The sequence below is a fragment of the Anoplolepis gracilipes genome, chromosome 7 (genome assembly GCF_047496725.1).
Source record: "Anoplolepis gracilipes chromosome 7, ASM4749672v1, whole genome shotgun sequence".
Lineage (NCBI taxonomy): Eukaryota > Metazoa > Arthropoda > Insecta > Hymenoptera > Formicidae > Anoplolepis > Anoplolepis gracilipes.
In genome coordinates, this window is record NC_132976.1 from 4,949,729 (window position 1) to 4,977,500 (window position 27,772).

Consider the following 27,772-nt stretch of genomic DNA (forward strand, 5'->3'; position numbering starts at 1 on the left):
TATCCGCTCAACGTCACCTGCCCTCGATTGAGCGAGTGGCAATAAAGAGAGAGAGAGAGAGAGAGAGAGAGAGAGAGAAAGAGAGAGAGAGAGAGAGAGAGAAAGAGAGAGAGAGAGAGAGAGAGAGACGCGTGTCACGCAGCGGAACAATATAACTCTATCGATCCTCTCTGACCCGCAGACCGTCAGTGACGTCAACGGCGGGTCTGCAAATGTCGCGGGATTGCGAGCAACGTTGTCCGGAATTGGACGCCTGCATAAACGCCTCACTTTGGTGCGACGGCGTCTCCCACTGTCCCTCCGGTTACGACGAGGCCCTGACGCACTGTTCCGTGCTCCTGCGACTGCCACCTCTGCAGCTAGCCCTGGGCGCGCTCTTCGTGATCACCGTCTTCGGTGTCGTATGCTTCATCATCTGGCGGGTCTGTCGACGACGCGGCCGCCGTTCGATATCCCAGCACCGTTTGAAGAGCATCTCGTCCGAGACGGCGATAATCGACGGCAAGGAAGTGATATGCTGACACAGCGACAGTTCTGTGCGTTACGTCGAGGTTGATCGGGTCACTACCGTGTGACGATCGCCGTCGTCCACGTCGTCGTCGGTCCGGGTTCCGGCGGTCCTCTATAGATCAGCGGCCAGACTCTGCTCGGTCCTACTCTCCTGAAGAAGACGAGCTAGTTGTCGTCGTTGTTGTCGTCGTCGTCGTCGTCGTCGTCGTCGGTAGAGGATCCGCGGAACTGCCTTCGCGTAACGCGCAGAACTGTCGCGTGCAAGAGATATGGCACGTTAGATGGAAGAATCAGAGTTCACATCTATAATCGCGAAAAACGCGTTCGATGCTCGATGACTCGGGCGAGTGGGAGATGATTTCTTTCTTTTCTTTTACCACAGAAATGGATTTCGTTCCCGATCGGATGTTCTAGTCGAGAGGGGTGGGTTTTGTTTTAGATTCAAGAAATAATAACAGCCGTGCGAGAGAGAGGGTTGGAAGAGTCGGACGATCTGATGGATGGGGAGTATCGAGAATTATAGTGTAGAGCAGTGATTGAAATGTTTTCTTAGGGTTATAAATCCGATAATATCTACCAAGGGTGTGAAAGAAAACGTGTAACGGCGGATTAATTCAGCGTGTTTGTTGTATCTTTTCATTATCATAATCAACGTTGCAACAGCCGTCTGGCTCTATTTAATAATTTCTAACAATATACTGCCAATTCACAATTTCTCATTTTAAAAGACTGATTCATTATATATATATATATATATATATAACTGTTTAAATAAAGATTTAAATATATCTGAAACACATTTACCTGATGATCACTTTGTAACGAATGCGTAAAATTGAGATGCGCGACGCAACAAACGCGTTATCATGCCTTCTCGGCCGAAAGCTACAGCAGACATCGAAACAATCACTGCCGCGATAGCCGGTGGATTTCGGAAGTTGTCGAATTTTGATACCTTTCGTTATCTTCGCGCGTTCGAAGCCTTATTATTTTTCGAAGAACCGTTACACGTCCCATCCACGAAAGTTTTCAAGATTCCTTATCAAACTGCCCGAAAGTCATCCTGAAATAAGGACTAAAAAAAAGAGAGTGAACAGTAAGTCGCACTAAAGTGCGAATTACTTCAACAAGGACAATAAATAATAAAATCCTAGTAGTATGTCGCTATTATGGTAGAATGGCTTAGTGACGATCGAACGGCGCTGCGCCTTGATTAAAACTTGGACGATTAGAGCAGCAGTAAGTAAACGTATATTGTATAATAAGTGATTACATATATTTTGGCGTAATGTCTGAGAATTAATATTGTAATAAGTAAACGACGGGCTTAGTAGAATGATAATGCTTTGTTAGCGGATTAGCAAGTTATTATGGGCCAGTTTCATCAATATTGGTTGACCTTAACTGCACTTTAACGATTTGATTACCGCAAGGTTCAATCTAATAACGTAATTAAACTAAAGCTGTAATTTTAACAGATATTTATGAAACCGGTCTCTACATCATTTTTGTCTCATTTATTAATATTAGCAAAAAAACTGATTCAAAGCCATATTTTATCCAATTAACAGATATACAAAGTACTAATATTGATATATATTTGATATCACACACGATATATATCGAGCATTATTGTGTAAAATAATGTTCGTAGAACAAGGCGAATTTTCGTGACTATCAATGACGATTAATTCACAAGGCGTCACGTCGATTCGATTGACACATCTCGATTAAGAAACACCTCGTTCATAGAAATCCGAGGCATCGAGCGTCGCGCGCGAACGTGCTAGTACTAACTACGTTAGTTCTTCTTGATAACAAAGTAGACAAGTGATTCTACGAAGTCGAGCGAGAGCCTTCCGTCTCGTCTCGTGCTCCTTTTTTTTCTTTTTAAACGCGCGTGACATGACTCACACGAGATTGTCTGTAAAAATTAATAGATAATTCGGAATGTCAAGTCGTCGCATCGTTATCGTTACTAGATAAATTAAGACGTCGCTCGAGGAAGATACTAAATATTGTGCAACTTAATGCAACGTGACGTACCATATTGCGGCCGTGGTGACGCAAGAAACTTCGAAGTCTCTCTCGTTACCACCTATCGTTTACTGCCAAAAGTAGTCGATTACACGTCGCCGACAGCGAGTAAGAATTTCGAATGTTACAGTTACATGCGTTCATAGAGTTTTATTACAAACCGTTTCGTTGCGTCAACGATTGATTGATCATTTCGTGAGCGAATACGATACGATAAAATTCCGAAGATCTCCTCTACGTATCATGGCCGCAGACCTCTTTCGGACGTCTGCATTGCGCTTAAGCCGCGCCTCGATGTCAGCAGATGCAATTGCAACCCGACATGTAAACAAAAGATTTGCGTGATTATATAAGACGGAAAATTTCATTGACTCGATCGGCTGAGAAATATATATGTATATGAATGAAAAGGTAGTTTGGCAGGCGAGCTTAGCATCGAGGTGTAGCCTCAGCGAGAAAAAATTTCAGCTAGAGATACTGACCAAGTTTAAAGCGATAGCCGACTTTAGGCGACTTAATTATTCACTTTAGCGATCTCGCTGCTGAAGAAGCGAATAATATGTAGATTAATCAGTAGCCTGAAATTATGTGATAATATATAATGCTGTTTTCCTCGGAGCTGTGCTCCGACATTATTGTTAACGCCAGGCGAGCGTGAGAACAACATTCTCGCGAATCAATATTCGAGAGAGGCCACATTTCGTTCCTCTCGCTATACTTTTAACGTAACACGATAACATGTTACGTTGAAACTGAGAATAGACGATGTTTAGCGAGGAATAAAATGTAGGGGCTGAATGTGACGGCTCATCTTGAGCACGCATACGAAAGCACACGTCACTGTCACGGCTTGTATACCTTGTTCATACTTGTACATAATCGATTATTTATCTATTTATATCAAATAACGATGTTGCATGTGTACTTCCGCTCGCATGTTTCAAACCAGCACATAGGTATTTTGGTTTTAATTATTTTAATCTCGCACGCACGCACACATACATTTCCAATTTTCCTTACTCGATTCTATGACTACTGTCATCATCCGAGCGCTCAATTTTAATCAGCAAATTCAGAGGCGATGTGATGAACGAGCATCCGTATATATTTTCGCCTTCGCATTAATTAGAGACAAAATTACAATTTCCATTACACGATTACGACTACTGTTGAAGATATTGTAAATATAACAGTCATAAAAAAAAAAAAAAAACAACTTTTAAAAATTCCATACGATCGATAGCGAGGTCGCGTCTTTATCGAATTTATCACTTGTATTTTATAACTAGCCCGTTATGTCAAGCAATGTCGAGCGATAAAATTTTGACATTTACAACTTCGACTCGTAGAATTTTTAGTATGACGCGTGACCTGTATGTTATCTGTATAATATATCGATAAAAATTGCACAAGTATCGCACAAACTCCGAAAAGATCACTACTTTTTACTGATATATGAGACACAGCTGATAAAAAAATAGTCGCTTCTCATTGACAGAAATAAATTTTGAAAAATAAAAATATTCTAATGAAAAAAAAATCTTTGAATAAAACAAGGCAATTACACAAATAACTCCTACATTGTCGCGCGCAATATTACGATAATTTTTTTCATAAGTACAATATAATCAATTACTGCTAGCGGAAGTTCGCATCTTGTCGTTTTACTTAATAAGCGTAGTCCTTCAGAAAAATCACGATAGAATCGCGTATATATTCTTTCGAAAAACAAAAGTCACTCAGAATGGAGTAGAAAAACGACGGAAACTTGAGGGAAGAATCAACAAAAAGAAAAATCTAGCGTGCTAATATCGCACGCTGTCAGCTAACCGGAAATACCGCCAAATACTCTCGCGTTATTTCCGTGCGTATACGAACAATAATTAACGTGCATATAATCAAAGGATGCGAGACAAAAAATTCTAGGCTCGGTGTATAATATCATCAAGTTCTTTATGAAAAATATTGGATGAAAAAAATTATCCCGCATTATGTGGTTAAATCTATTTCAATTTCATGTTTAATCTGTTATCTTTGAAAACATGTATGATATGTACGAGTTCCGTACTGGTCGACATTCTGCGGGAAGCTAAGATTTATCGTGTTACGTTGTATGCGATAGCGTTACGAATTAGTCAGACGATGAGAAACAACGCGCATGCAACGCATGTCACGCAAATATAAATTTGATTAACTACGATCTTGTGTTCAAACAGGAAGAAGCAATACAAGTTTTCTATCGAAAAGGAGGTCACGATTTTATGATTTTTTATCTCTATACCCGCAAATTTTTTATACCTTAATCCTTTTTCTCCCTTTTGTACAGTATTATGAAATGATTTACAAAGTAATACAAATAAAGTACTATAAATTAAAATATAAGTATTGTTGTAAAAAAAGCTTTTTAAAAGCAAACAAAAAAATTATATTATAAAATGTAACTAGATTTACGAGGAAATAAATATTTCTAACGATTGAAAAAAATTGCTCATGTCACGATGAATATCAGAATAAATTGTGCTAATTATATTTGAAATTTTCGTTTTTATCTGGGACCAAAGATATAGTTTCGCTTAATACTCGGCCTGTCAATTACGTAATCGTTTTTCATAATATAATACACCTCAAAAATATGAATTAGAATATCGAAATTCTAATTCACTTGACTGATTTCTGAATGGAGAATCAACGATTGATTATTTATAATATTTATATATAGTTTGCTTTCACTAAAACAATTTACACTGCCACGCGTAACATTTTTTTATAAAGGTTGATAACTTTGTCAATCAGTTATTTATAAATTAATTATTGATAACTGCTAATGGATTTAAGTAAAATAAAATGTTACACTTTTGTGTTAAAAATTACGAGGACTGCATAAATTAAGTGACTACAATTACTAGTTTAATTGACTGAAAAAATAAATTTTTCAATCTATTTGATACACAATCTTTAAGAATAATTTTCATAATTTAAAGTTACTGTTTAAGCTGAACGCAACGATATCAGCTTTAAAGCCATGACCCAGATACGGAGCCATTATTCCCTGATGTGTTCCAACGCTGGAGAGAAATCTTTCTAAAAATAAGTCGTTGAAGGTCTTGTTCTAATTATATTATTTAATCATTCCTGATACGAGGAAATTAATTCACGGAATAGTGCATAATTAACTGCAACCTGAATAATTACACGCACAAGCACAATTTGTCATTTTCCATTAACAACGGAAACAATTTTAATTCTCCAAGAAAGGGAGATATTAGTAATGAGAGATAAGTAATGAAAAACTAATTGTTCTACAAAACGCGAGCGGTGACCTCCTTTTAAAATTGTCCGATGTATTTTAAACGACAGCACATATAAAAATGAAAATTTATTTCCACCGTGTCGTCTTCTCGACACTAACGAAAGAAACGTCGCATGATAATCTCATAACTGACTATGCATTACATGAAGACGTGAAATATCCACAATTCCAAATTATCATGCGTAACCGCACACGTCCGGAGAGCTGCGAGGAACGATTACGAGAAATATGTCATTGCGTGCATAGTACTGCCTTTGAAAGCCGCCGTGTTCGCACCGTATCCGACGACAGTAAAAGTTTACTGTCCACAGGACGTACCGCCTGATAGTGCATCGTATTTCGTCGCCATGGGGGGATAAATCGCGAATTTGACGTCCGCATTGTCATTCATTACCCTTTCTCCCTCCTGGAAGAGCGATAAAATTTTATTATCGCAGTGCACGTAATCATGCACTACTATCCGCATCTATGAATATCTCAGATTTGAGTATTAAAGGGTGCACGATTAACGACGCAAAATCGGCGGACCAAAACGCCCCCAATCTCTCATTGAAACAACGCTTTACTCATCGATTTGTTGCACAAATTTGATGAAGCAATGTCTCGTCGGAAGTTGTTAATATGCTGCCGAAAAATCGATGTAAAAGTTCACATGTGAAGCTGCTACTAAATTCTCGAGTAAATAGCTTTACAATTTAGCTATACTAGAATTTATTAACGGCGAATATAGAGAGATAAAAGTATGTATATGTTTAAGCAATCGTTTAAAATTTAAAAGCCGATCGAAGGATGCGTAATTGCTTATCGAAATTTTGCGAAAGAGGAGAGAGTCGAACTTTATACTTTGACAGGACAGGGTGAAACTTCGGTCCAAGTCTAAGGATTAAATAAAATTTTAATGTAGGACGAAGTTACGCTTCTCTTTGAGATGCGAAGTCTGAAGAACATGACATTTTACTCGTCACGCCGAAATGAAAAATATTGCGAAACTTTTTAATCGATATCGCTGTAAAATGAATTAAATTTTTTAAAAACGATATAAGTCTAGTCTTGAAGCACCACAACTTTCAACATGATGTAGATATAAATTGCTGCAATGTCTTGATCGGATATATTTTATAAAGTCGACTTATACCGCTTGTACTAAAATAAACGTCAGCCACATAAATTATTGCGTATGAAAAATGTCAGATTCCAAAAGTTTCATATCAGTTTTATGGAAAAGTATACATTTTTTGATAATCAAGTATTACAACACACATGAAATAATATAATTCTTTTACAAAAGTATGTCTCCGTTTTTGCAAAATAAATAATAATAAATGTATGAAAAAATATAGAAAAAAATTGAAAATTGAAAAGTTTATATACTTATATTAGTCTATTATTTAAAAAAATGCTTTTCACGTTTCTTCAAATAAAAATCGATTATATATGTATAGTTTTTGTTTACTCGAAAAATATTAATGTAAAAAAAAATTAGCATTTTAATTCAAATGCAATGACCTAGTAATCATTGAATCAAAGTTAGATCTTTGATCTAATAATAAATATGTATATACGTGAACGCGCGATTGCAAATGTACTGCCTTGCACACACTTACACGTTACACTCAAGAATAATAACAATCCTGTGACTACCATCTTCAAAATACAATTCTAACTAATCGCCAACTTAGAGAGGGAGAGACAGAGATATCGTCATGTTGCTTGCGTAAATATCAGTCCGTTATGTGATTGATCGGCGTGATTAATGCATATGAAAAATGAATTTTTGTCTGTTGGCCAATTCTCTCGACTCGTGTTTCGATTGTAAATAAGCATAATCGTACGATTCTAGATCACGATGTAAGCCAATAAGTAATTACGTAGAGGCGATTTTTAGGCGTTGCTATTAAAAATATAAAATCATATCCGCGGCTACAATTACGAAAGATATAAAACAAACGATCAAACTATTTGATCAAACTGTCAACTGTCAAATTAAATTTACTACACTACGAATAGTGACAAAACGAGATTTTATGATATTTAGCGATGTCACATGTAGAATATATGTCGAAATTTGCAGAGAGAGGAAGAAAAAGAAAGAGACGTAAGATGTTTTTTCGTCTGCCAAAATGACAGAATGAATACAATTTTATGTATGAAAAGAAAAGATTTTGGTAAAACATCTATATGAAAGTATTGTAAATTTTTGACGTTATAGTCACTTCTCCTTCACTTTTCTATCATCATTTGTTTAACATTTTTAAAGAAAACTGATTGATTATTTCATTCACTATTATAATGAAATAAGGAAGATTCTCTCATAGTCACAGCTGTGGCCAATAGGAAAAATCATTTATATTTTTGATCATTCTGAAAGAGAAGTTGTGAAAAGTCGATTTCAAATTAGATGAGCGAAGGAGAAGTGTATTATCAGCATGAGATAACCCGATATCACAACCGAAGAGAACTGGCGCACTTTGTTATGCAATAAATATACAACAACCGTGATAGTTGCATGTTTGTTACGAGGTGCATTGCCTTGTGCATTACCTACGCGATTATTATGCAAATGAAGGTTACAACGAGACGAAGAACTCGCGTGATTGCATGTACTACATACATAGAATTCTACACTGCCGAAGATACGACGCTTATCATTTCGGGCGTCTTGGTACTTCGCGATATAATTCGCGTAATAAATGTTAAAAACAATCGTCTCGTTTTACCATTATTCTTCCATGAAAAATATAAGTTTGCGTTAATCGTTGTTATTGACAAGATGATATCAGAATCGCTGTTGCGTATCGCAAAAAGCGTTCTTTTCATTCTTTATATCATTCTTTATATGATACATCTCTTGTTTTATAAAAATATACGTATTTTATTAAACGAATGATGACTAGCAAAACATTTTATTGAGAATCTCCGTTGATTTACGAATGAAAAAGTAAAGACAGAAAATTCAGGAAGCAAAAGAAGGAAGATTACGAAAATCAGCGCAATTCACTCACGAAGAATTGATGGATTCTGTTTTTAAATAACATCGTGTACATATTCCCGAAAATATCTTTATATATCTTGTGAGAACGCATTATTGTATCGCGTTGCAAACATGAACGACGTAAATTATGAGCCACTGTTTTTATACCAATTCAATTTTCATGTATTTTATATTTTCTTATCATCATTCCGTATACCGTATACCGTCGGAAAGCGCCTTCTTTTCGATCGTCAACATCAGTCGTTCATGTTTCGTAAATGTGCATAAATAACGCGAACAATCTGTCTTCGTACTTTGCAGCGACATTATCACTGCTTATCCGAGCGAAAGCATTTCCAAGTTCTTTTCAGAAAACGCGATTCGATCGTGTTCCAAAGCGAGATTAAATCTGTCCTGCGTTCGCCATCGATTGCATTGCATTCGATTGACTGTATGTAAATCCAATGATCGTATCTCGAAATTCACTTCTTCACACACTCGAGCCGAGAAAATGACGTGAAATGTGAAATTTTAATCGATTCGGATATCGATAATCCTGGTTTTTCATACGAAGAGGCGAAGCTTTCTCGCGACAGGCATGACCGATTGGATGATACATTTAAAAAATCATGCGTGTTCTGGTATGTGTTGTATATGTTAATAATATCTAATAATATGTTTGATATCTTATAAATTCGAATCACACACGCGCACACATATCTTTCGAGCTTTTTTACTCGCCACTTGGAATACGTTTAAAATGAAAATTCTGCAGAAAATAAGACTAATTTTTAAGCTTACAATATACTGTAAAAATTTTATGTCATTAGCCCACTATGTGAAAACAACTGCATATTGTCATTATTTTCGGTCATTTAGATTATGGCGCAAAGTCAGCAAGAAAACTGACAATAACATAAAGATGCACGCACGCGATCTTACATGCATAAACGCACACGTCATATTTATTCGTAACCGCTCTATTTGAAGACAGTGACACGAATCGCGGTGTACAAATGTCAATGTTTAAAATATAACAATATGATTTTAACATTAAAATCGTAATCAAGAAACTAATGTTAAGAGTAAGCATCGTATATATATATTTTAATTAAAATAAAATATTAACAATAGTGCTGATTTGTAAAATTGAAAAAAATAGATAATTTTTTAATAATTCTAACAACTTTATAGTTTCTTTCAAAATTAATAAAAGGAGAAAAAGAGAAAACTCTTTCTTTGAAAAGTTGAATTAATATAAAATAACAAATAATTAAAATAATTAAAAACTTTTTGGATGAAAATAATATAAAAAATTCAAATTATCAAGATATAATTTTATAGACTGAGTTTTTCATCCATTTCCTAAAATTTGTTCTTCTATTCTTCGCGGACAAGTAATTTATTTGTATCAGAATGTAAGTATCAATTTCATTGCGCAATCAATCGACATACAAGACAGCGACCTGCGCATGAATCATGGGTGTGTGTCATGATTTATTCACGGACGAAGTGGCCGTATCTCTCGGAAGTAAATGCGTCATTAGACGTCATTAGAACGACCATTGCATTAGACGATTTGCTGACGAAAACACATTTGCATACTACAACAAACGACGTGTGCGAGACCGTGTTTAGGTCGTCGCGCGATTTCGTGTCACGTGACGCTTCAATGACTGGCGACGTCATTATATACACCGTTAATTATTTCACAGTAAAATAAGAACAATAACGATTGATCATCTACCAGAAATAAACTTTAATCGATCCTCTGAAAACATGCTCATGCGACATGCATATAGTTACTAATTGTACCATTACGGATTACCAACTCGAGGTATATCGAATATATACGACATTTTTAATAAATTATTTTGAAGATTGCTTGCGCCTTATCTTTTTTATCGAAAACCCCATAAAATATATATATATATGAACTTGTTTCCTCATATTAATTTTCCTTTAAACTGATATCAATATTTCGCAATATCTATTCCCAGTTAATTTCAATATTATAATTTCTCAAACTCAACATCTTAATTTTTTTTTACTTAAAATATTGAGAAATGTACAATTTATAATTAAATTACAGGCAACTTGTTTTTTAACTCTTTCAACAAATGTAGAAATTTTTTATTTTTTAAATTTTATAATCGGAAATTCTCGATTATCATTGTTCTGTATATATGCATAGCTATATACATACATATATTCAGATATGTTGTAAAACCTCTTTATAGGTATGTGTTGCTTATTGTTCTAGCCATTAAAATATAATTGGTTTGTTGAAGTCATTGTTAGTAATATATATATATATATTAGTCATTAGTCACGTGTCGACAACGCATGACTTGTAGGAGAGGGTGAGGGGGGACAGGCAACGTTTATATAAATAAAAGCTCTATTCTTAAATATATTGTTTGAGTATAGAACTGTTTTTTTCTAAATATACTGTTTGACTTTAAAAGTTAGCTAATAATTTTCAGAAAAACAGATGATATTATCACGTGAATTTTGTTTAAATTACGTTATATTTAACTTCTCTCTCTAACGATATTATATTTACGTACAGGCGCCAATATTTGGCATCATGATCAATATATAAAAAGAGACTCTGTCATCGGAGGGAAACCCTCTGCGTACATTATCAATTATCTTTTTTCATCATATGATTATATTTGCACTCACCTTTCAAATCACTAACCTTATAATTCGTGACATTGACATCTCCCTCCATTCACTAGCATAGTACACGTTTTTCCCGGAATTCTTGGTGACGTCGTGGAGTCGGCGCGGAGGCTGAGAGAGAAGTTGTATCCATCTCCTTCCCACCTTTAGCGTCCTTGCCACTACACTAGTCTAGCTTCTAGCTTCGCTATAAACCGTCAGTTGATTCGGCTTGCGGCACGTCTCAGACGTTTCGACATTTTTTACATAACATACGTTTGACCAACACAAAAGCTTGTAATCATATAATAACGGAATTCAGTGGAAAACTTGAGGTAAGCATGAAGCGCTAATGATGATATATAAGATCCAGTGTGACATATCATTTATCCTCAGTTTGTCTGTGTCTTTTGTAACGAGAGTACATCTTTGTGTGTTGGGCGTAACCAATCATCCATTCCAATTTTCTCCTTGAAGTGCGTCTCCCAATTCGTGACATATGCGACAGACACGTGGCAACTCATGAATAAATAATAATTGCAATATATCAACAATTCCATTGTTCTATTCTCATAGAGTGCTTTCTATTATATATATATATATACTTATGCATCGATCTGTCGATAAAATACATGTCATGCTGTTATTAGTGATGTTAAATTACCATGTAACAGGTAACAGGTTCTGTGATGTAGATGTAATTTTGTTTTTTGTTTTTTTTTATGCAGATTCTTCTGTGACAACAGTTTCACCCTTGAACAGACAAAATGAGTTACGGTTATCAAGTAAGTACATTTAGCTTAAAATTAAAAAGTTTATTTTTAAATTGTATTAATTCTATATTATAAAAAAAAGAAACATTTGTTTGATACTATCTATTAAACTATGGCTAGTTTATTTCCACTATTGTTTAAAAATATGAATATATATAACATGAAATAGAAAAAATAAGCTTTTTAATTGATGAAAGTAGATGAATATGAAGCTTGTGTATGAGATTGATATATTAGTTTCTTTATCTATATACCTTAATCTATCCAAGGGACCGCCTGTTCAATTGCCGGGACGAGCCCAAGCACCAACATCATTTGGGACTCCATCTGGTGCACCTTCTGCCCCTAATAATCCATCTTATCCTTCAATGGGTTTCTCAAACGCACCGCCAGTATCTTTTGGCATGCCTCAACCATATTCTCAGACAGCAACTCCTTATCCAACTCAGGCCATGCATCCTACTCCTGGCAACATATCAATACAAACCAATGCTTATCCTCCACAACAAATGCCATATCCTTCTCAACCTATGCCCATGCCAAGTTATTTATCTAATGCAAATTCTAGCCAGCCTGTACCATCTCCTTATCCACAGCAGCAAAATTACAATATGTATCCTAATCTTCAAAAAGCACCAGATGCTAAAGAATGTTTTAACAATATGGCTCCTTTCTCTTATTCTTCTGGACCTAATACAACTAATTCAATCCCATACCAAGGCGAAAATTATCCCAGGGGGCAGGGGGTAGGCTCAAAGTATTCTTACGCTGCTAATCCACCTACTATGGTTCCACGTGGTGCTACCCCAGCCCCCTGGAAAGAGCGATTTACGCCTAAGGTGATTTCAAAAATAGTTAAAACTTCTGAAAGTTACAATATTGTGAACATTTTTTTGTCCAGATATTATTAATGTTGTAAAAAGAAGCATTTGGATTCTGTAAATCATTTTAAATTTCTATAAATCATTTGATAAATTTTTTCGAATTTTTATTACAGACGTCTCCTACTGTTGTACCTTATGATGGCTTTGATGCTAGAGCCGATGCTGAATCTTTGAGAAAAGCTATGAAGGGATTTGGCACAGATGAGAAAACTATTATTCAAATTCTTGCTACTCGCATTAACCTGCAACGTCAAGAAATCGCATCTCAATTTAAAACTCTTTATGGGAAGGTAAAGATTAAGAATTGGAAAATTTGTTCCATAAAATTGGAGTATAATATTATTAAAAAAAATATATATATATATATATATATTATCTTTCTATCAATAGGATCTGATAAAGGATTTAAAATCTGAGCTATCAGGAAACTTTGAGAAACTTGTTCTTGCTCTGATGATGCCACTACCTCAGTATTATGCAAAAGAACTTCATGACGCAATGTCTGGTCTTGGTACCGATGAAACAGTACTCATTGAAGTATTGTGTACTATGTCTAATCATGAAATTTCCATTATTAAGCAAGCATATGAAGGAAGTAAGTTGACTAAAAAATATCAAAATTATAAAATAATATTATTTTGTGTTTATCTACTGCATTATTTAATAATTATAGTGTATGGAAGAACATTGGAGGATGATTTGATTTCTGATACATCTGGAAATTTCAAACGCTTGATGGTATCATTGTGTTGTGCCAATAGAGACGAATCATTTAATGTGAATCAGGCTGCTGCAATGGAAGATGCTAGACAACTTTTACAAGCTGGTAATTAGTACAAAATATTTAAGTATAGCCATTGATGTTCCATTTTCTTGTTTTAATGTTGTGTAAATAATATAATATTAATATTACAGGGGAGCTGCGTTTTGGTACAGATGAGTCTACTTTTAACGCAATTCTCGTCCAAAGAAACTTACAACAATTGCGACAGATATTTATAGAATATCAAAATATAACAGGTCATGACATCGAGACTGCGATTGAAAATGAATTTTCTGGCGATATTAAAAAGGGTCTCCTTGCAATTGGTTAGTATATATAATAAATTGTGAATATATATGGAAGAAAATATTCTCTAGATTAAAATAAATATTATTTCAACAGTGAAATGCGTCAAATATAGAGCTTCTTTCTTTGCTGAACAATTGTACAAAAGCATGAAAGGCCTTGGTACGGACGATAGTCGTCTTATCCGTCTAGTTGTGACGCGCTGTGAAGTAGATATGGGTGAAATAAAAAATGTGTTTCTCCAACAGTATGGAGAATCACTGGAAGATTTTATATCTGTGAGTTATGTTAAAATATTGCAATTATATATCAATATATACATTTGTATTTGAGATCTAATTTTCCTTTCTTTCTATTGTTTTTTCAGGGTGACTGTTCGGGACATTACAAAAAATGCTTATTGGCACTAATATCATAAAATATTTTCCATCATATATGAACAAGTTTCGTAAATGACACTTGTTTCATTGCATTTATCGTTCATCGTTTTACATATAATACGTACACTGTACTAACTTTTTACCTTTCTTTATCTTCTTTGTTAGTCTAACAATAATATAGCCCATATATATTTTAAAGAATATTAACTCATTTTTATACACAAATTTATATTTTAAAAAATTGCTTTATACATGTTTTATGGTACAGGCATTTAATTCGTAATCTTCTATCAAATATTTTATGAAATATTCTATGAATGTTCCTATGTATTATAAATGCTTTATATGAAATAGCAATGATGACAGATAAATACTTAAGAATCTTGCCAACGCATATGTGCATTAACGATGAATCTCAATTTGTATTGAGAATATTTTTACGTAAGAATCTACATGCCTTTTGTCATGTGATATTATGAAAAAAATGTGTATTTTACAGATTTGAAAATAATTTATAAATGTGTGAGAATTATAAGAAAAAAAATATATGAATATTTTTTCTAATATATTATATACAATTACATAAATATATTTATATAAAGAAAAACTTTATTATATATTTATAAAAAAAATTCTATGTCTATAAAAAAATGTATATTCAAATTATTGGATATATGTATATTTTCCATTATTATAACATTTCCACTGTTTCAATTATTGTATTTACTATATCTATACGAATAAAAATTTTAACTGGTATATGTATAAGCAAAATAAGATCTCAAATCATTAATGAAATGCTCCCAAAGATCCATAGGCTAAGTAGAGTGTATGTGCATGCTTACATATTTGTGAATATCACTATATTTGTTAAGTCGGTAATCTTTAAGATTCATTTTTATCATTAGAAATGTTAATATTTTTAAATAAATCAATATTTATATTTACTTCGTTATCAGCGTTTTCTTTCTCTAAGCCTTTCAAGGATTCGTTCGTGTGGCGAAGTTACAACCAAGCGTGGATAATGATAATCTTTTGGTGCAGGTGTTAAACTTGAAAAAAAAGACTCCCTCCCTCTCTCTCTCTTTCTCTTTTTTCGGGCACTTAAATCGCCGACATCTCTCTGTAAAAAGCAACATTAATATTATAGTAATTGTACACAGTACTCACATTATGTTCAAGCACATACTTTATAAGATACTTTTGATAACTTTTCACAAAGAATAGTTTTAGCACAATAATTGTGAGAAATGTGTATGATTTGAATCTGCGAATCCATATTATGCGTTCCACACTGATCGCGATTTGAAATCTGTCGAAGATATTGTGATTCTCGAAGTATCGCAATGGCGGCAATCGAAATACATATTGAAATGTAATTGTAATTAGTATCAGAAAGAATCCTGATAGAGGTCGCACGGTGTCATTCTTTAACAATGTTTTTTTCACGTACTCTAACGTCGTATACGTATGTACATCTATTTTATCGCTTGAAACACATGTCAACGTCAAACGTCAAACGTCAAACCGATGACATTTTTTGCCACGTAAACACAGTTATAACATGAAATGCACTCAATTACATGGCATAGACCAATACTTTTTTCTCCTTGATCATTTCCGAATTTTAATCGTTATGACAAATATATATGAGGGAGGGAAATGATTGATTACATTTTATTAGGTTACGATGTGAATAAATCGTGAGATCATGGTCCTTTTATAATTTTTTAAAATTTAATTACACGTAATTGCGATAACTATCGGGTGATAATCATAGAGACTATTTATTCTAAACTTTCTTAAATTAATAAATCATTCACACGCGTATTTGTCTTAATACAATAGTCGTATATCAGTCTGGCGATAACATTGATAAACTGGTAAAATTAACTTATAAGCGTTAAGTTGAAGCTTGTCGAGTTAATTAGTCTGTCACGAGATTCGAATTATATTTGCAAAATGGATGTAGATTCCGAATGTGCGATTTTAGTTACGGGTTTTGGCCCCTTTGATAAATACATGATAAACGCAAGTTGGGAAGCAGTGAAGGAATTGCAAAAACTGTGGGTAGATTCCAAAGAGTTCTCTAACATTAAACTTATCACAAAAGAAATTCCCGTATCATATGATTATGTATCTACTGAGATCCCTCAGCTTTGGAAGAAACACAATCCTATGGTAAGCAGTATATTGTATATGAACTCACATATTTATGAATTATCCACTTGTTTAATATATTTCCATCAAATTTCATTGTTTTAGATTGTCGTACATGTGGGTGTGTCGTGTGTAGCTGCATCTTTAACAATAGAGTGTCATGCTTGCAGCAATGGCTATAATAGATTTGATATAGATAGCAAGTGTCCTGATGAAACAAGTATTGAATGTAATATCTTAGAAACTGGCATAGACATCAAGAAACTTTGTGATAATGTGAATAAAAATTTTGAGAAACATAAATGCAAAGCTTGTTTCTCACACAATGCTGGCAGATATTTGTGTGAATATATATATTATCAATCTCTCGCTATTGAGCCAACAAAGACCCTATTTGTGCATGTTCCAGATTTGGACAAGTATTCAAGTATACAAACTGCTAAAGGCTTGTATGATATTTTATGCCATTTAATAAGAAATTTTTAAATATAACAAATAATCTTAATCTAATCATGTATTGTCTTCCTGTGTTAATAATTGTATATATATGATAAAACTATAATTGTATAAAACTTATAATATACTTGATATGTATTTTCTTACATGTGTGAATTGATATATACCTAAAAATGAAAAAATTAGCTAAACGATGTAAAATAATGTAATATGTTATATATTGTATGAAATAAAAATAAAAATTTTATTTTTGCTGTATACATATCAAATATTTGAATCAAATGTAATAACACACCAGTTGCTGTATATTGCAACTCACGATCCACTTTGAAATTTTGTCCGTGCAGGTGGAATATTGTATCTAAGTTCAAGGAATTCTGGTTTTCTGATCATTAATGCAACGTGTCCCATTTGGATTGTACAATCGGGATTCAGATTCGGCGGTAGCAATGTACATTCTCGCTCTAAGATGCAGGCTAATCCTTCTAACAACTCGATAAAGCCTATTGATACTGCTGCGCGTCGTAATCTGTTTACCTCCTGTGCGATCATAAATATATAAAATAATTATTTCAAAATTATGATTATTCAAACTATATAGAATATTTTTGTTTGTTATTTATAATTTACCTTATAAAAGTTTTGGGTCTTCTCTGGTAATTTTCTCGCGTGTCTTAATATTTTCTGAATATCAGATTGTAAACCGACTTGGCGAATCCATGAAGGAGAATTTTGGGTATAACTTCTTTTTTCAGCTGGTCTCACTGGAAAATTGACTGGGGAACTTATAGCCGAATCTAGTGGGCCTAAATTGCTGAAATTGCCTAACCACGGAACAACATCGGATCCTGGTTCTAATACTGTTAACATTAAATTAGACTTCTTCTTAGTATCTGCCCAGGAATATATAAATCCATACCACTCATTGTTCAATAAACAGAGGGCTGCCATATTTTCTACCTATAAAATATAATCAATTCTATTATAGTTCACAACTACAAAAAAAATAATTACTAAATTTCTAAAGACATTACCTTCAATGCTCCATGAAGCAATACACAAAAAGATGGCATTTTTCCCTCGTCTCCATTTTCATCTGTATCTGAATCCTCTTCTAACGATATACCCTGCATGCTTGGAGTTTTTTCTGTTGCTAATGGTAACACTAAATGTCTAGAAATGGAACTTGGACTACCGACATCACTTACGGATATAAATCCGCATATTTCTATAGTTTTTGATATTACCAGACCTGAGACTAATTCAAAGTCCGTCTTCTTTGTATAAGGCTAAAACATGTATAAGAAGCAATTATAATTATAATTAGTCACGATTTATTTATATAATTATTCACGATTTATCTACATAATTATTCACGATTTATTTAATGTGTTGTCTTGTGATACTTATTATTACCATAGGAGCTGGTGACAATAAAATGCGAGAGCCTAAATGGCCGCACTTTAGATAGCCTTGGAAGGAAACGTAATTTGCTTCAGCCAGTTTTTGAAAACAAGCAGCGACAGAATATTTATTAAGTGGTGATTCTGGAACTAGAACAATGCTGTCACCACCAGCTAAATCAACTAAACGTTGATAGAGAGGTAAACCAGCCTGTAAACTAGGATCTGAAAATATTGAAAAAATAAATATATGATCTAATTAAATAATATATTCAAATATATATGTAAAAACAAAATATATACAGTTTTTAACTTACCTTGCTGTGATCCAATGCACACTATACTTAATTTTCCTGGATATGGGAAAGGTAGTGGAAAGTTCATATCTCGCGTGACATTTAAAGAATTTAAAGAATCGCCCAAAGACATCAGCCCTATGCCAGGATTGCCATCTGTAATTAATATCACTTGGCAAGCAGTAGCATTGCTCCATTCTGCCATAATTACATTATTAACACCGTGTAGTGCTCCTTCAATACATGTCTTGTCCCATTCCTCGATAGTTTGTAGTTTTGCTCGTATACTGTCATAGTCGCGAGTGAAAGGACAAACAACTTCATATAACGATGAAAATACAATCTGAAATTTATAATGCATCACATGTAGACATATTAATATATCTATTGTCCCTGAAAGAACCCATCATCGCATTAGCTTATTCTTACCAGTGACACAAATTCCAGCTTTGAATTAACTTGCAAGTAATGTAACAGAGCGTTTATGCCATGCACTGCTAAATGGTGCCGGGTCAATGGCTCATTTTGTAAATTATCATTCGTTCCATTTGTCAATACGGGTCTTCTCATCGATAAAGAAACATCTAATGCTATAACTGTAGGCATTTTGACAAATAAAAGCTTCAAGAATATTGATTAAATATCAGAGATTGACTAAGATTCTCATTATATTATATTTTTATTGGCCCACACAATTATAGTTTTTAAATGTATATTCTCTTAAAACTCTTCTGTAAACAATGTACGTATGTATTTCACATACAGCATAGGTTATGTAAAAATTCACGATGTATAATTAAAGTTTGAAAAGTGTATTAATTTGTTCTTTTTTGTGAAGAGCAAATTCTGCTTGCTTCAAATAAAATAATTAGCAATTTTATGAAACGCTTCCACGTAATGTTAATGCAATTCTCAACGCTGTCATACGCCGGTGTTTTTTCACACCACACATATCACACACACATATATATATATATACTACTACTCTGATTTTTAAATCTATTCAAAAGATATTTTGCTCTTATTCCTCTTCTTTACGTAATTGTTTATATATGTAATAAATGTGACAAAATATACAAATTAAAAAGAAACTGATGATATTTCTAGAAATATTTTCTTTTTTTATACATAAATTAAATCTTTAAATTCATTACACGCATATATTTAAGACTTTCATTACACTTTCGTTGAATTTATACAAACATCAAACATACTTTCTTCTCTCTCTTTCTCTTTCAGATATTTTATTATTTGTACAAAAATTTTGTCTAAAAATTTTATATATATATAATGTCTTAATCACTATTTAAAAAATTGCAGATTGTGAAAACTCTAGATTTAGAAAAAAATTATTATAGCAGAACAAATATAAATTTTATTTTTATAAAAACGGAATATATACGTTTATAAACATCACATGTATCAAATTAACTATTATCACTTAGTTCATTTTAAATCACAACAAATGTAACATATTGCTGTACTTTATAAGAAATTACAAAAATTGCAATAAATTATAATAAATTAAAATGAGACTTTCCTTATTAATTTTCCTTGCCTTATTAACAATCTAAATATACAAAGAACCATCAGCAGGACCTAAATATCTCATAGAAATTAATATTACATCGATTAAAGTCCATACACCTAGTCCACCAAAGCTGAAAAGCTTACCAATGCCTTCTTGCCAGTGTCCTAAATAAAACCTGCAGCATTTAATAAACATTTTATCAATAAATTTTAATTAACTAGTTATATTTTAAATAATACTGTTTTGCAAAATCAATATACCTGTCAGCACCAAATCCTCCAAGAGTAATGCTCAATATCAGAGCTGTAGACCATCGATATCCAACTGTCCAGTTGCAAGGCAAGTTTTTCATAAACTTACGTCTACCCAGACACAATATGTCATCATTTACTGTACAGTTTGTTCTACAACAAAAATATTATCTGTTAGTATTATTATATTATTATAAACAATATATAATGGACCTAAGGATTAGTACAAACCTATAATATTGCTGCGGAGATGCTACTGAGCTACAGGAATTTTTCTGATGGCACTGATGTTCCCAGTGATCAGTTTGATAACAATAACGACATATATATTTCTTTGAAAAAGATTTCTTACCCTGTCAAAAAATAAAGCATTATAATAATTTAATATATAAACCAATTATATATCTCAATATGTTACATAATTCTAAACTTCTCCAACAAAAAACAAATTTTACATACTACACAATCAACATGTTCCATTACAGAACAGTGTGCGAAATAGACAGCACCATATATACAATTATAACTTAAATTGCATTTTAGACATTCTCCACTCAATTTAGTACAAAGTATCCCACTTGGACCACACAAACCAGTTATTTCCTCCTGTAAATTAATAATCCAGTTTATATTTGTATCAATATATGAAATCATCAGTTGAAATTAAAAAACCTCACCTTCTTGCTACTGTAGGCTGGTGTAGTATTTACATTAGCTTCTTTTATAGTAAAGGTGCTCAGGGTCTCTGCAATAATTATAATAAGCATATCAAATATTAATATACATATATGTATGAAAAAATATTTATATGATTTATATTATTTTTAGCAGTCCTACATTAATATATTTGACGTATCTATGATAATTTTTGTATTCATATTGTCTAAATTTTATCAAAATTTCACATGGGTTGTCACTTTATATATCACGCCAATGCTCGATACAAGCAAATGACAAATTTGCTCACCGTGACCTGTGTGAGTTTCCTCGGCGGAGGATGACAGAAGCGCTATAAAAAGGAATATCACGTTCCTCGAATTGATCCGAACAACGTTCATTTTGTGCAAGAATTCGTTTCACCAGGTGCCGGGTATTCCACTCGTCAAAAACTCGCTACATATGCATCTCAATTCCCAAGTTTATTCGTACATTTAAATATATGAAATCAAGATACGCGATAGCGTTGAGTATATACACATTTCGCGTCATTAATAGTCTTCAATACATTTGACAGGGAGGGAACGTGATAAACTCATCTGTCTAATTGTGACCGAACATAATTCTCTTCTTAACTTCTTACTATTTTTCGTATTGCTCTCTGCGTCAATAAAATTATCTATAAACACTGATACACAAAATGAAAATATGTATGTATGTACATATCTATGAACGAGTGCTAATAGGACAGGAGATAACAACATGGTGTAACCAATCAGATTCGCTACCTCGTTTACTCTAATATATTCATATATTTGACTTGATTTTTTCCCCCCGATACCTTGTTTGAATCAATCTCCTCACATTTTTAATGTAATCTAAAAGTGATATTAATAATATTAAATAATACCGAGATACATATGACAAACATGACGAAACGAACGTTGACACGTTTCTACTGCGAGATAAATCACGACAGAATTTATTCACATCGCAAGTGATCGCTTTAAAAAAAAAAAAAAAAAGTCTCGTCAATAAATAAAAGGAAATAAGAAAATGAAAAGCAGTAGACAAATGGTAAAGAGTTAAAAAGGAAAAAAAGAAAAAAAGTAACGAGCGATAGCGAAGTTTCGCGTGTATATTGTACATACGCTATACGCTCGTTTCCGACAATCAGCTGACTTCCGGTACTAATACAAGACGTTAAAATGTTAGCAAGGTGTTTCAATAGTTTCGCTTAACGGAGAAGTGTTTTTTTTCCTACAAGAGAAATACATCTCCTTTTTACGAGGCTCGCGCAAGTGATACGCTTTTTCCTGTCTGTTTAGCCTAGTTACGGCCGGAAGAAAGTGTATGTAAAAATCTTTGCCTAACCACGCAGCTGAGGCATATTTTTTCCCAAAGCTTGGCAATTTCGAAAAAAACACCGCCGAGTTTCTACCGTTGCTCGATTTTCAGCGGGTAATTTTGTATCGGTAAGCAGCAATTTTATGACAATCAACGCAATCGATAAGAAGAATAAGAGATTTCCTTCGTTATGAGAAAAATATCTATGAGAATATCCTTATGATATATTGTGTATATTCGTTTGTAGGATGCTATGTAATGTAATTTCCACTGGTTTGATCGACGAGAATAATATGAATTCAGAGGAGAACGATGGAAATAATCAAGGCAAAGCAAAGATCAAAATGGATGGAGTCGGTTTAAAGAATGATAACCAATCCATGGATCAGGGCGCTATGACGTCCAAAGTACAGCTGGAAAATGGAGATGCTGTGGAAGAGTTGAGATTGAACAATAACAGCAACGATATCAAGCTTGTGTTACCATCTGTCAAAACCTCCGTCATGTTTTCCAATGGGACGAAAACCCAACAAGTTCCCATATCTGATTGTGCCAATTCTTTGGAACAGAATGTTTCTCAAGACATGTCAAACGTGAACATATCTTCCATGTTTACAAACACCGCCAACATCAAGCCTCAGACTGCAAACACCAATGCTGTCAATTGTCAATTGAAGCTTAAGACTGTCACGAATGCAAGCACATTGAATCTGCCTAAGTCTCAAATGCACTTGAATCTATCTTCCACTCAAGTGAATACGCATCTCAATCATAACTTAGCATCGACCATTCTTAATTCTACTGCAACCACCAGTGCTATGTTACATTCAAGTGTATCTATGTTAAATGCGCCATTAATGTCTCCTAATTTATCAACAAATAAACCCAATGATGACATAGACATGAAAAACAATGTGGATTATGCATCTGCCATAGAGAAATGTCCTTCGAAAGTTTCTTGCAGTTCAGATTCTAGTCCGGAGGCCGACTCTTCCTGGACATCAAAGTCCTATGGATCTAAACGTATACTGAATAATATAGGTGGTAGTATAGGTTCAACAAGTCAAGGAACTTGTTGTTTTTTAAGACCTAATATCAATGGCAGTAGAGAAGTTGCTGGACCTAGTGGAATACAGAGGGTAGGTTTTGTACCATGGATTGTGTAGCCGAGTGTTTGTATTGTATTCTTAGAATTTAAATTTCTACTTTTAGGTTTCACAGAGAGAACAAGTGGAACGAATGGATTCTAGCTCTGGAAACGAAGGGGATATGTCTGATGGAGAAGACTATTGTATCTATACCTATAAGGGGAATGATGATGTAATCCATTTAGATCAACAGGAAGAATTACATCAGGGTCGTGCAGAGAATCACGAAGCAGAGGGACAGAATCATAGTGGTAGATCGAGTCCAGAGATGGATTTTTTAGAAATGGACTTTGATCCTGGGCCTTCTTGCGAACAGGCAAGTTATTTGTTATAATATGAGATTGAATCCGAGAGTAATCTTTTTTTCTTTTTCACTTCAGGATACTGGAGATAGCGATTTGGCCTCTATAAATGAAGATATACAGAATATAGCATTAGATAATATAGAATCAGACCCTGTATTAAACGATCTGAGCAGTGGAAAAGTTGTGTCTAGACAAGGTTTGCTGGCTATGCCGCAGACTTCAAAACAAAGTACACAGAACGTTAATCATACAAATTTCCAGCAATGTGCAAGTAATCAATCTACAATAGAACAGAGTACGAAACCAACTTATTCCGCTCCATGGATGCCCAGTACTAGCACTGGAACTGGTATAATCTCTTACTATCTTACTCTGCAATACAAGTTGTAATTGTATTATTATATAAGATATTTCATACATTATATTCAATTTATAGGAAGATGGGATAGTGCGACACTCTATCGTAACACGGGTTGTCCATTACGCGAATCTTATGGTTATCATAACACGAGTGGTGATCTTATTTCACCCGGTGATAATAGAGATTCGGATTCTGAATTATGGGTCGAGCCCTCGTCAGCGTCTGTTCCGGACAATTCCACTTTGAATGCCAGAAAAGTTAATCTTAGTTCTACACTTTACCATAGAATGATGGCTAAGAAACTAATGCTCAATAAGCAAGCTGCGTTTAATCAAAGTGGTGATTCCAATCTGGTTAATATATATATATATTATTAAAGATAATATAGATTAATTTTAAAAATCAAACAATACATTATTAAATTTTAAACACTATTTGAATATAGGAAAACGAACTGTGTAATGAACGATTGGATGGATTACCACCAGTGGAAAAGGTAATGCTATGGAGTGAGCAAGAAGCTACAATGAAACAAGTAACACAAATTGGTACCTCTGCCTGTGGTGCTACATCTGCAATTAATGCTTTGGTACATATTGTAATATATGCAGAAATTGTAAAAACATATAAATGTTACAATGGTTCGATTTTACGTGCATGTACCATCTGTTTTTAGCTGGCCTTAAATGTATCATTTTCTCTGGAAGTATTAGTAAAAGGTGTAAATACGAGGTTGAGAGAACTGGGTGTACCGCTACCGAGATACCTTGTCAGTCGATCGGTAGCAGGAGCAACTCATAAAGATATAGCACGAGGTATATCGCTATCTACAAATGGCGCAGCTGTAACAAAATTCTTTGCATTTTATCCAGAAAGAAAAGTGTCATTATCTCATTGGTTACATTATTGGATTTCCCGAGGTGAGAAATTAAAAACATTAGAAAATAAAAGATTAAATATTTAATATTATTTCTAAAGAAAATAATATTTAAAGAATAATATATAATTTTAGTAGATATATTTTATCAAATAAATATGATAAACTTCAAAGGATATAATTTTTTGTTATATTCTTCAGGTGCTGCACCAATTGCAACATTGAATTTACAACATTGCGGAGAAGGTTGCGATATACCAGATGCATGGCATCATCAAATGATATTCGGCGTAGGACAGGCGGGCATATATTTAACAAATCCTCTAGAATGTCTACCCGAACAGGTTCGTATAATTGATTAATTGACGCAAATACATAACAGCACCAAGTTGTTGCTTAGCTACTACGTTTGATTAAAATCTTATTTTTGTAACATGATTTTAGCTCGTATGGCATCAATTAGTTAGTCCCAGTATTCTGTTAATACGAAAAACAGACGTTCTAGCACATTGGAATGCAAATACAGATCTAACATCACTTGCGAAAATGGACCAGAAATGGCGGAAACTTAACGTTCTTGGTACATTATATATACTATTTCTATTAGTAAAATCAGTAATAATTTTAATAAAATAATTTAATAAAATATTTTTGGCAACAGGACAAGTTGTAAATATGGTGCGTGAATCAATGAGCCGAAGACAACAACCTAACAACACGAGTACCGGAATGACTCACATTCGTATTCCAGCATCTTATCAAGCAGGCATTACATTGGTTATGTGTGCAGATTCTGCCGCAGCTACCGAATTATTACATGCAGAACAACTACCACTACTCTAGTCTTATTGATCAAAATTAATAAAACGGACTGGCCCACTTGATTTATAATACATTTTTATTAGCAGGCTAGTCCACGTACAATGCCCTTATTCATAGTTCATTTTTATGTACTATGTAAAAACCAACAGGATAGAAATAATTTACATTTTTGACACAGATCGCGTTTGTATTCAAAGAGAAGATATTATTGATTAAAATATATTTCAATATAATATTTCTGTTTATATGCAGATATTAATTGATTGTATTAAATATAAGCTACAGAGATTAAGTTTTCATGTATGATATTTCATGTAGTTGCAAACAGGGATTTACACTGATAAATTGTTCAGATTATACATATTATTTCTATAAAGAAAAAAGTGATATAAGTAATTTGATTTTCCATTACTCATCTTACTCTTTTTTTCTATTCCTTTTCTTTTTTCTTAATAAAAATGTACATATATAGTCAATAATGACTAGTAATGAACTGTACAAGTTCATAACAGTATCTTGGTAATTGTGTAACAAAAGAAAAACTGTTATATTTCGTATATATAAATTTTAATATAGAGAACCTTCTTACACTTATCATGTCAGAATCGCAGAGAAGTGCTCGTCTTAGATATGTTGACGAAAGAATAATTTTGTGCAGACGTTTGAGACATAAATATTGAGTTTTCTGTACATAATATAATTCAGTGTATCTCCAATGCTTATTTTTAGAGTTCTTATTTTTTTACAAGTCCGACATACTAAAATGATAAAAAAGTTTTTGTTATATGAAAGAATTAATATATAATTGTATATTATTATTTATATCTAATCTTGAAGATCTTACCTTTCTATAAAAGGTGCACGCATACTTGTTGTAATAGGAGTTGGATTAGCTTCATTAAGTTTAAAAACGTTCTCGATACGAGCAATTTCTGTTGAAGTGGTATCCATGCCACAAAAAGCAACCCAATCATTTACAACCATGCCTGCTGCAATCACGTTGCTACCTCTATTCACTGTTCCAGTCTAAAATGTAATTATCCAATTGAAAGCAAAGAAAATCACGCAAATCACTTTCCGCTTGTCTTACCGCAAGTGGAACTTGTAAAAGAGAGGATAATTCATCTTGTTCCTGTATAGACATATTTGGATGCACCAAACCACCTTGATTGGACAAAATGGAATATGATCCAACAAGCACATTGCTTGCAACAGTTTGCCTAAATACTTCCACGTTCAAGATATCAGCTAAAATTTCTTCAGTTTCCTGCACAGTTAAAATTGCAAAATTATACTTACTAAATTAACATATATTCTAAGTACGAAAAATTTTCTATTAATTATGACAGAAAGTATATCAAAGACCTTACCTTATCCAAATCTGGATGAACTAAAGCGACGTAATCGTTGCATGTTATAACATTGCCGAGAGCAGAAAGCCTCTCTTCTACTCTTCGTACTTTTACATTATCTGGTAACGAATTCCGAATGTGTTGCAATTCTGTATCTGTTGTTGTATTTGGCACTAATAATCCATTTTTATTCCCTGTATTGTAA

The 27,772-nt window shown here is 33.5% G+C and overlaps 8 protein-coding genes across 16 annotated transcripts in view; 4 read left to right on the forward strand and 4 right to left on the reverse strand.

The window, feature by feature from the left end:
- Positions 1-10,712, forward strand: part of LOC140667979 (uncharacterized) — a 159,388-nt gene extending 148,676 nt beyond the window's left edge. For all 4 annotated transcript variants that reach the window (XM_072896447.1, XM_072896449.1, XM_072896448.1 and 1 more), the window contains one exon: positions 182-10,712. In XM_072896447.1, coding sequence (XP_072752548.1) covers positions 182-521 — 340 coding nt within the window. In that variant the 3' untranslated portion in view covers positions 522-10,712. The remainder of the gene's footprint in view (positions 1-181) is intronic.
- LOC140667981 (uncharacterized) overlaps positions 1-11,574 on the reverse strand; it is a 39,978-nt gene extending 28,404 nt beyond the window's left edge. The window contains exon 1 of the mRNA XM_072896455.1: positions 11,533-11,574. Coding sequence (XP_072752556.1) covers positions 11,533-11,565 — 33 coding nt within the window. The 5' untranslated portion in view covers positions 11,566-11,574. The remainder of the gene's footprint in view (positions 1-11,532) is intronic.
- Positions 11,575-11,691: 117 nt separating this feature from the next.
- On the forward strand, positions 11,692-15,378 carry LOC140667982 (annexin B9). 4 transcript variants are annotated; one of them, XM_072896459.1, is made up of 9 exons: positions 11,692-11,830; positions 12,224-12,280; positions 12,538-13,107; positions 13,266-13,442; positions 13,543-13,747; positions 13,826-13,978; positions 14,068-14,241; positions 14,318-14,499; positions 14,589-15,378. In XM_072896459.1, the coding sequence occupies exons 2-9, from the start codon at positions 12,263-12,265 to the stop codon at positions 14,637-14,639; spliced, it is 1,530 nt and encodes a 509-aa protein (XP_072752560.1). In that variant the 5' UTR covers positions 11,692-11,830; positions 12,224-12,262; the 3' UTR covers positions 14,640-15,378. The 4 variants fall into 4 exon arrangements, with proteins under 4 accessions (XP_072752560.1, XP_072752563.1, XP_072752561.1 ...); XM_072896460.1 differs by lacking the exon at positions 11,692-11,830 and adding an exon at positions 11,855-11,971; XM_072896462.1 differs by lacking the exon at positions 12,538-13,107.
- A 590-nt stretch (positions 15,379-15,968) lies between these two features.
- Positions 15,969-17,247, forward strand: LOC140667986 (pyroglutamyl-peptidase 1). Its single transcript, XM_072896468.1, has 2 exons — positions 15,969-16,782; positions 16,867-17,247. Exons 1-2 carry the CDS (start codon positions 16,564-16,566, stop codon positions 17,245-17,247), a joined length of 600 nt encoding a protein of 199 aa, XP_072752569.1. The 5' UTR covers positions 15,969-16,563.
- Positions 17,248-17,260: 13 nt separating this feature from the next.
- Ints14 (integrator complex subunit 14) lies at positions 17,261-19,892 on the reverse strand. Of its 2 annotated transcripts, XM_072896465.1 has the most exons (7): positions 19,346-19,892; positions 18,938-19,259; positions 18,634-18,845; positions 18,252-18,506; positions 17,848-18,177; positions 17,513-17,757; positions 17,261-17,384 (listed from the first exon to the last, which is right to left on the reverse strand). In XM_072896465.1, the coding sequence occupies exons 1-6, from the start codon at positions 19,520-19,522 to the stop codon at positions 17,533-17,535; spliced, it is 1,521 nt and encodes a 506-aa protein (XP_072752566.1). In that variant the 5' UTR covers positions 19,523-19,892; the 3' UTR covers positions 17,261-17,384; positions 17,513-17,532. The 2 variants fall into 2 exon arrangements, with proteins under 2 accessions (XP_072752566.1, XP_072752565.1); XM_072896464.1 differs by lacking the exon at positions 17,261-17,384 and having other exon boundaries at positions 17,438-17,757.
- Positions 19,893-20,281: 389 nt separating this feature from the next.
- On the reverse strand, positions 20,282-22,329 carry Amx (TM2 domain-containing protein 3 almondex). Its single transcript, XM_072896467.1, has 6 exons — positions 21,666-22,329; positions 21,376-21,443; positions 21,158-21,304; positions 20,930-21,051; positions 20,708-20,851; positions 20,282-20,622 (listed from the first exon to the last, which is right to left on the reverse strand). Exons 1-6 carry the CDS (start codon positions 21,754-21,756, stop codon positions 20,487-20,489), a joined length of 708 nt encoding a protein of 235 aa, XP_072752568.1. The 5' UTR covers positions 21,757-22,329; the 3' UTR covers positions 20,282-20,486.
- Positions 22,330-22,448: 119 nt separating this feature from the next.
- LOC140667980 (uncharacterized) lies at positions 22,449-26,337 on the forward strand. Of its 2 annotated transcripts, none has more exons than XM_072896454.1 (10): positions 22,449-22,830; positions 22,950-23,841; positions 23,924-24,166; positions 24,231-24,504; positions 24,592-24,869; positions 24,962-25,105; positions 25,193-25,436; positions 25,595-25,737; positions 25,838-25,973; positions 26,055-26,337. In XM_072896454.1, exons 2-10 carry the CDS (start codon positions 22,951-22,953, stop codon positions 26,234-26,236), a joined length of 2,535 nt encoding a protein of 844 aa, XP_072752555.1. In that variant the 5' UTR covers positions 22,449-22,830; position 22,950; the 3' UTR covers positions 26,237-26,337. The 2 variants fall into 2 exon arrangements, with proteins under 2 accessions (XP_072752555.1, XP_072752554.1); XM_072896453.1 differs by having other exon boundaries at positions 22,451-22,830; positions 23,915-24,166.
- The window catches only part of Eif6 (eukaryotic translation initiation factor 6), a 2,841-nt gene continuing 1,122 nt past the window's right edge, over positions 26,054-27,772 (reverse strand). The window contains exons 3-6 of the mRNA XM_072896466.1: positions 27,586-27,761; positions 27,306-27,482; positions 27,060-27,241; positions 26,054-26,973 (exon numbers count right to left, since the gene is read on the reverse strand). Coding sequence (XP_072752567.1) covers positions 26,958-26,973; positions 27,060-27,241; positions 27,306-27,482; positions 27,586-27,761 — 551 coding nt within the window. The 3' untranslated portion in view covers positions 26,054-26,957. The remainder of the gene's footprint in view (positions 26,974-27,059; positions 27,242-27,305; positions 27,483-27,585; positions 27,762-27,772) is intronic.

What these genes read in the sequence shown, in the direction of transcription:
- LOC140667982 (XM_072896459.1), top strand. An exon ending in TAGACAACTTTTACAAGCTG is followed by an intron (nt 13,979 to 14,067) that starts GTAATTAGTACA and finishes TTAATATTACAG; the next exon opens with GGGAGCTGCGTTTTGGTACA. An exon ending in CACTGGAAGATTTTATATCT is followed by an intron (nt 14,500 to 14,588) that starts GTGAGTTATGTT and finishes TTGTTTTTTCAG; the next exon opens with GGTGACTGTTCGGGACATTA.
- LOC140667986 (XM_072896468.1), top strand. Translation starts at nt 16,564, where the DNA reads ATGGATGTAGATTCCGAATGTGCGATTTTAGTTACGGGTTTTGGCCCC. An exon ending in GGAAGAAACACAATCCTATG is followed by an intron (nt 16,783 to 16,866) that starts GTAAGCAGTATA and finishes TCATTGTTTTAG; the next exon opens with ATTGTCGTACATGTGGGTGT.
- Ints14 (XM_072896465.1), bottom strand. Translation starts at nt 19,522, where the DNA reads ATGCCTACAGTTATAGCATTAGATGTTTCTTTATCGATGAGAAGACCC. An exon ending in AGCTGGAATTTGTGTCACTG is followed by an intron (nt 19,260 to 19,345) that starts GTAAGAATAAGC and finishes TATAAATTTCAG; the next exon opens with ATTGTATTTTCATCGTTATA. An exon ending in TGCTTCATGGAGCATTGAAG is followed by an intron (nt 18,178 to 18,251) that starts GTAATGTCTTTA and finishes TATATTTTATAG; the next exon opens with GTAGAAAATATGGCAGCCCT.
- Amx (XM_072896467.1), bottom strand. Translation starts at nt 21,756, where the DNA reads ATGAACGTTGTTCGGATCAATTCGAGGAACGTGATATTCCTTTTTATA. An exon ending in GGAAACTCACACAGGTCACG is followed by an intron (nt 21,444 to 21,665) that starts GTGAGCAAATTT and finishes TAATTATTGCAG; the next exon opens with AGACCCTGAGCACCTTTACT. An exon ending in TGGAACATGTTGATTGTGTA is followed by an intron (nt 21,052 to 21,157) that starts GTATGTAAAATT and finishes ATTTTTTGACAG; the next exon opens with GGTAAGAAATCTTTTTCAAA.
- LOC140667980 (XM_072896453.1), top strand. Translation starts at nt 22,951, where the DNA reads ATGCTATGTAATGTAATTTCCACTGGTTTGATCGACGAGAATAATATG. An exon ending in GACCTAGTGGAATACAGAGG is followed by an intron (nt 23,842 to 23,914) that starts GTAGGTTTTGTA and finishes TTCTACTTTTAG; the next exon opens with GTTTCACAGAGAGAACAAGT. An exon ending in GCGGAAACTTAACGTTCTTG is followed by an intron (nt 25,974 to 26,054) that starts GTACATTATATA and finishes TTTTGGCAACAG; the next exon opens with GACAAGTTGTAAATATGGTG.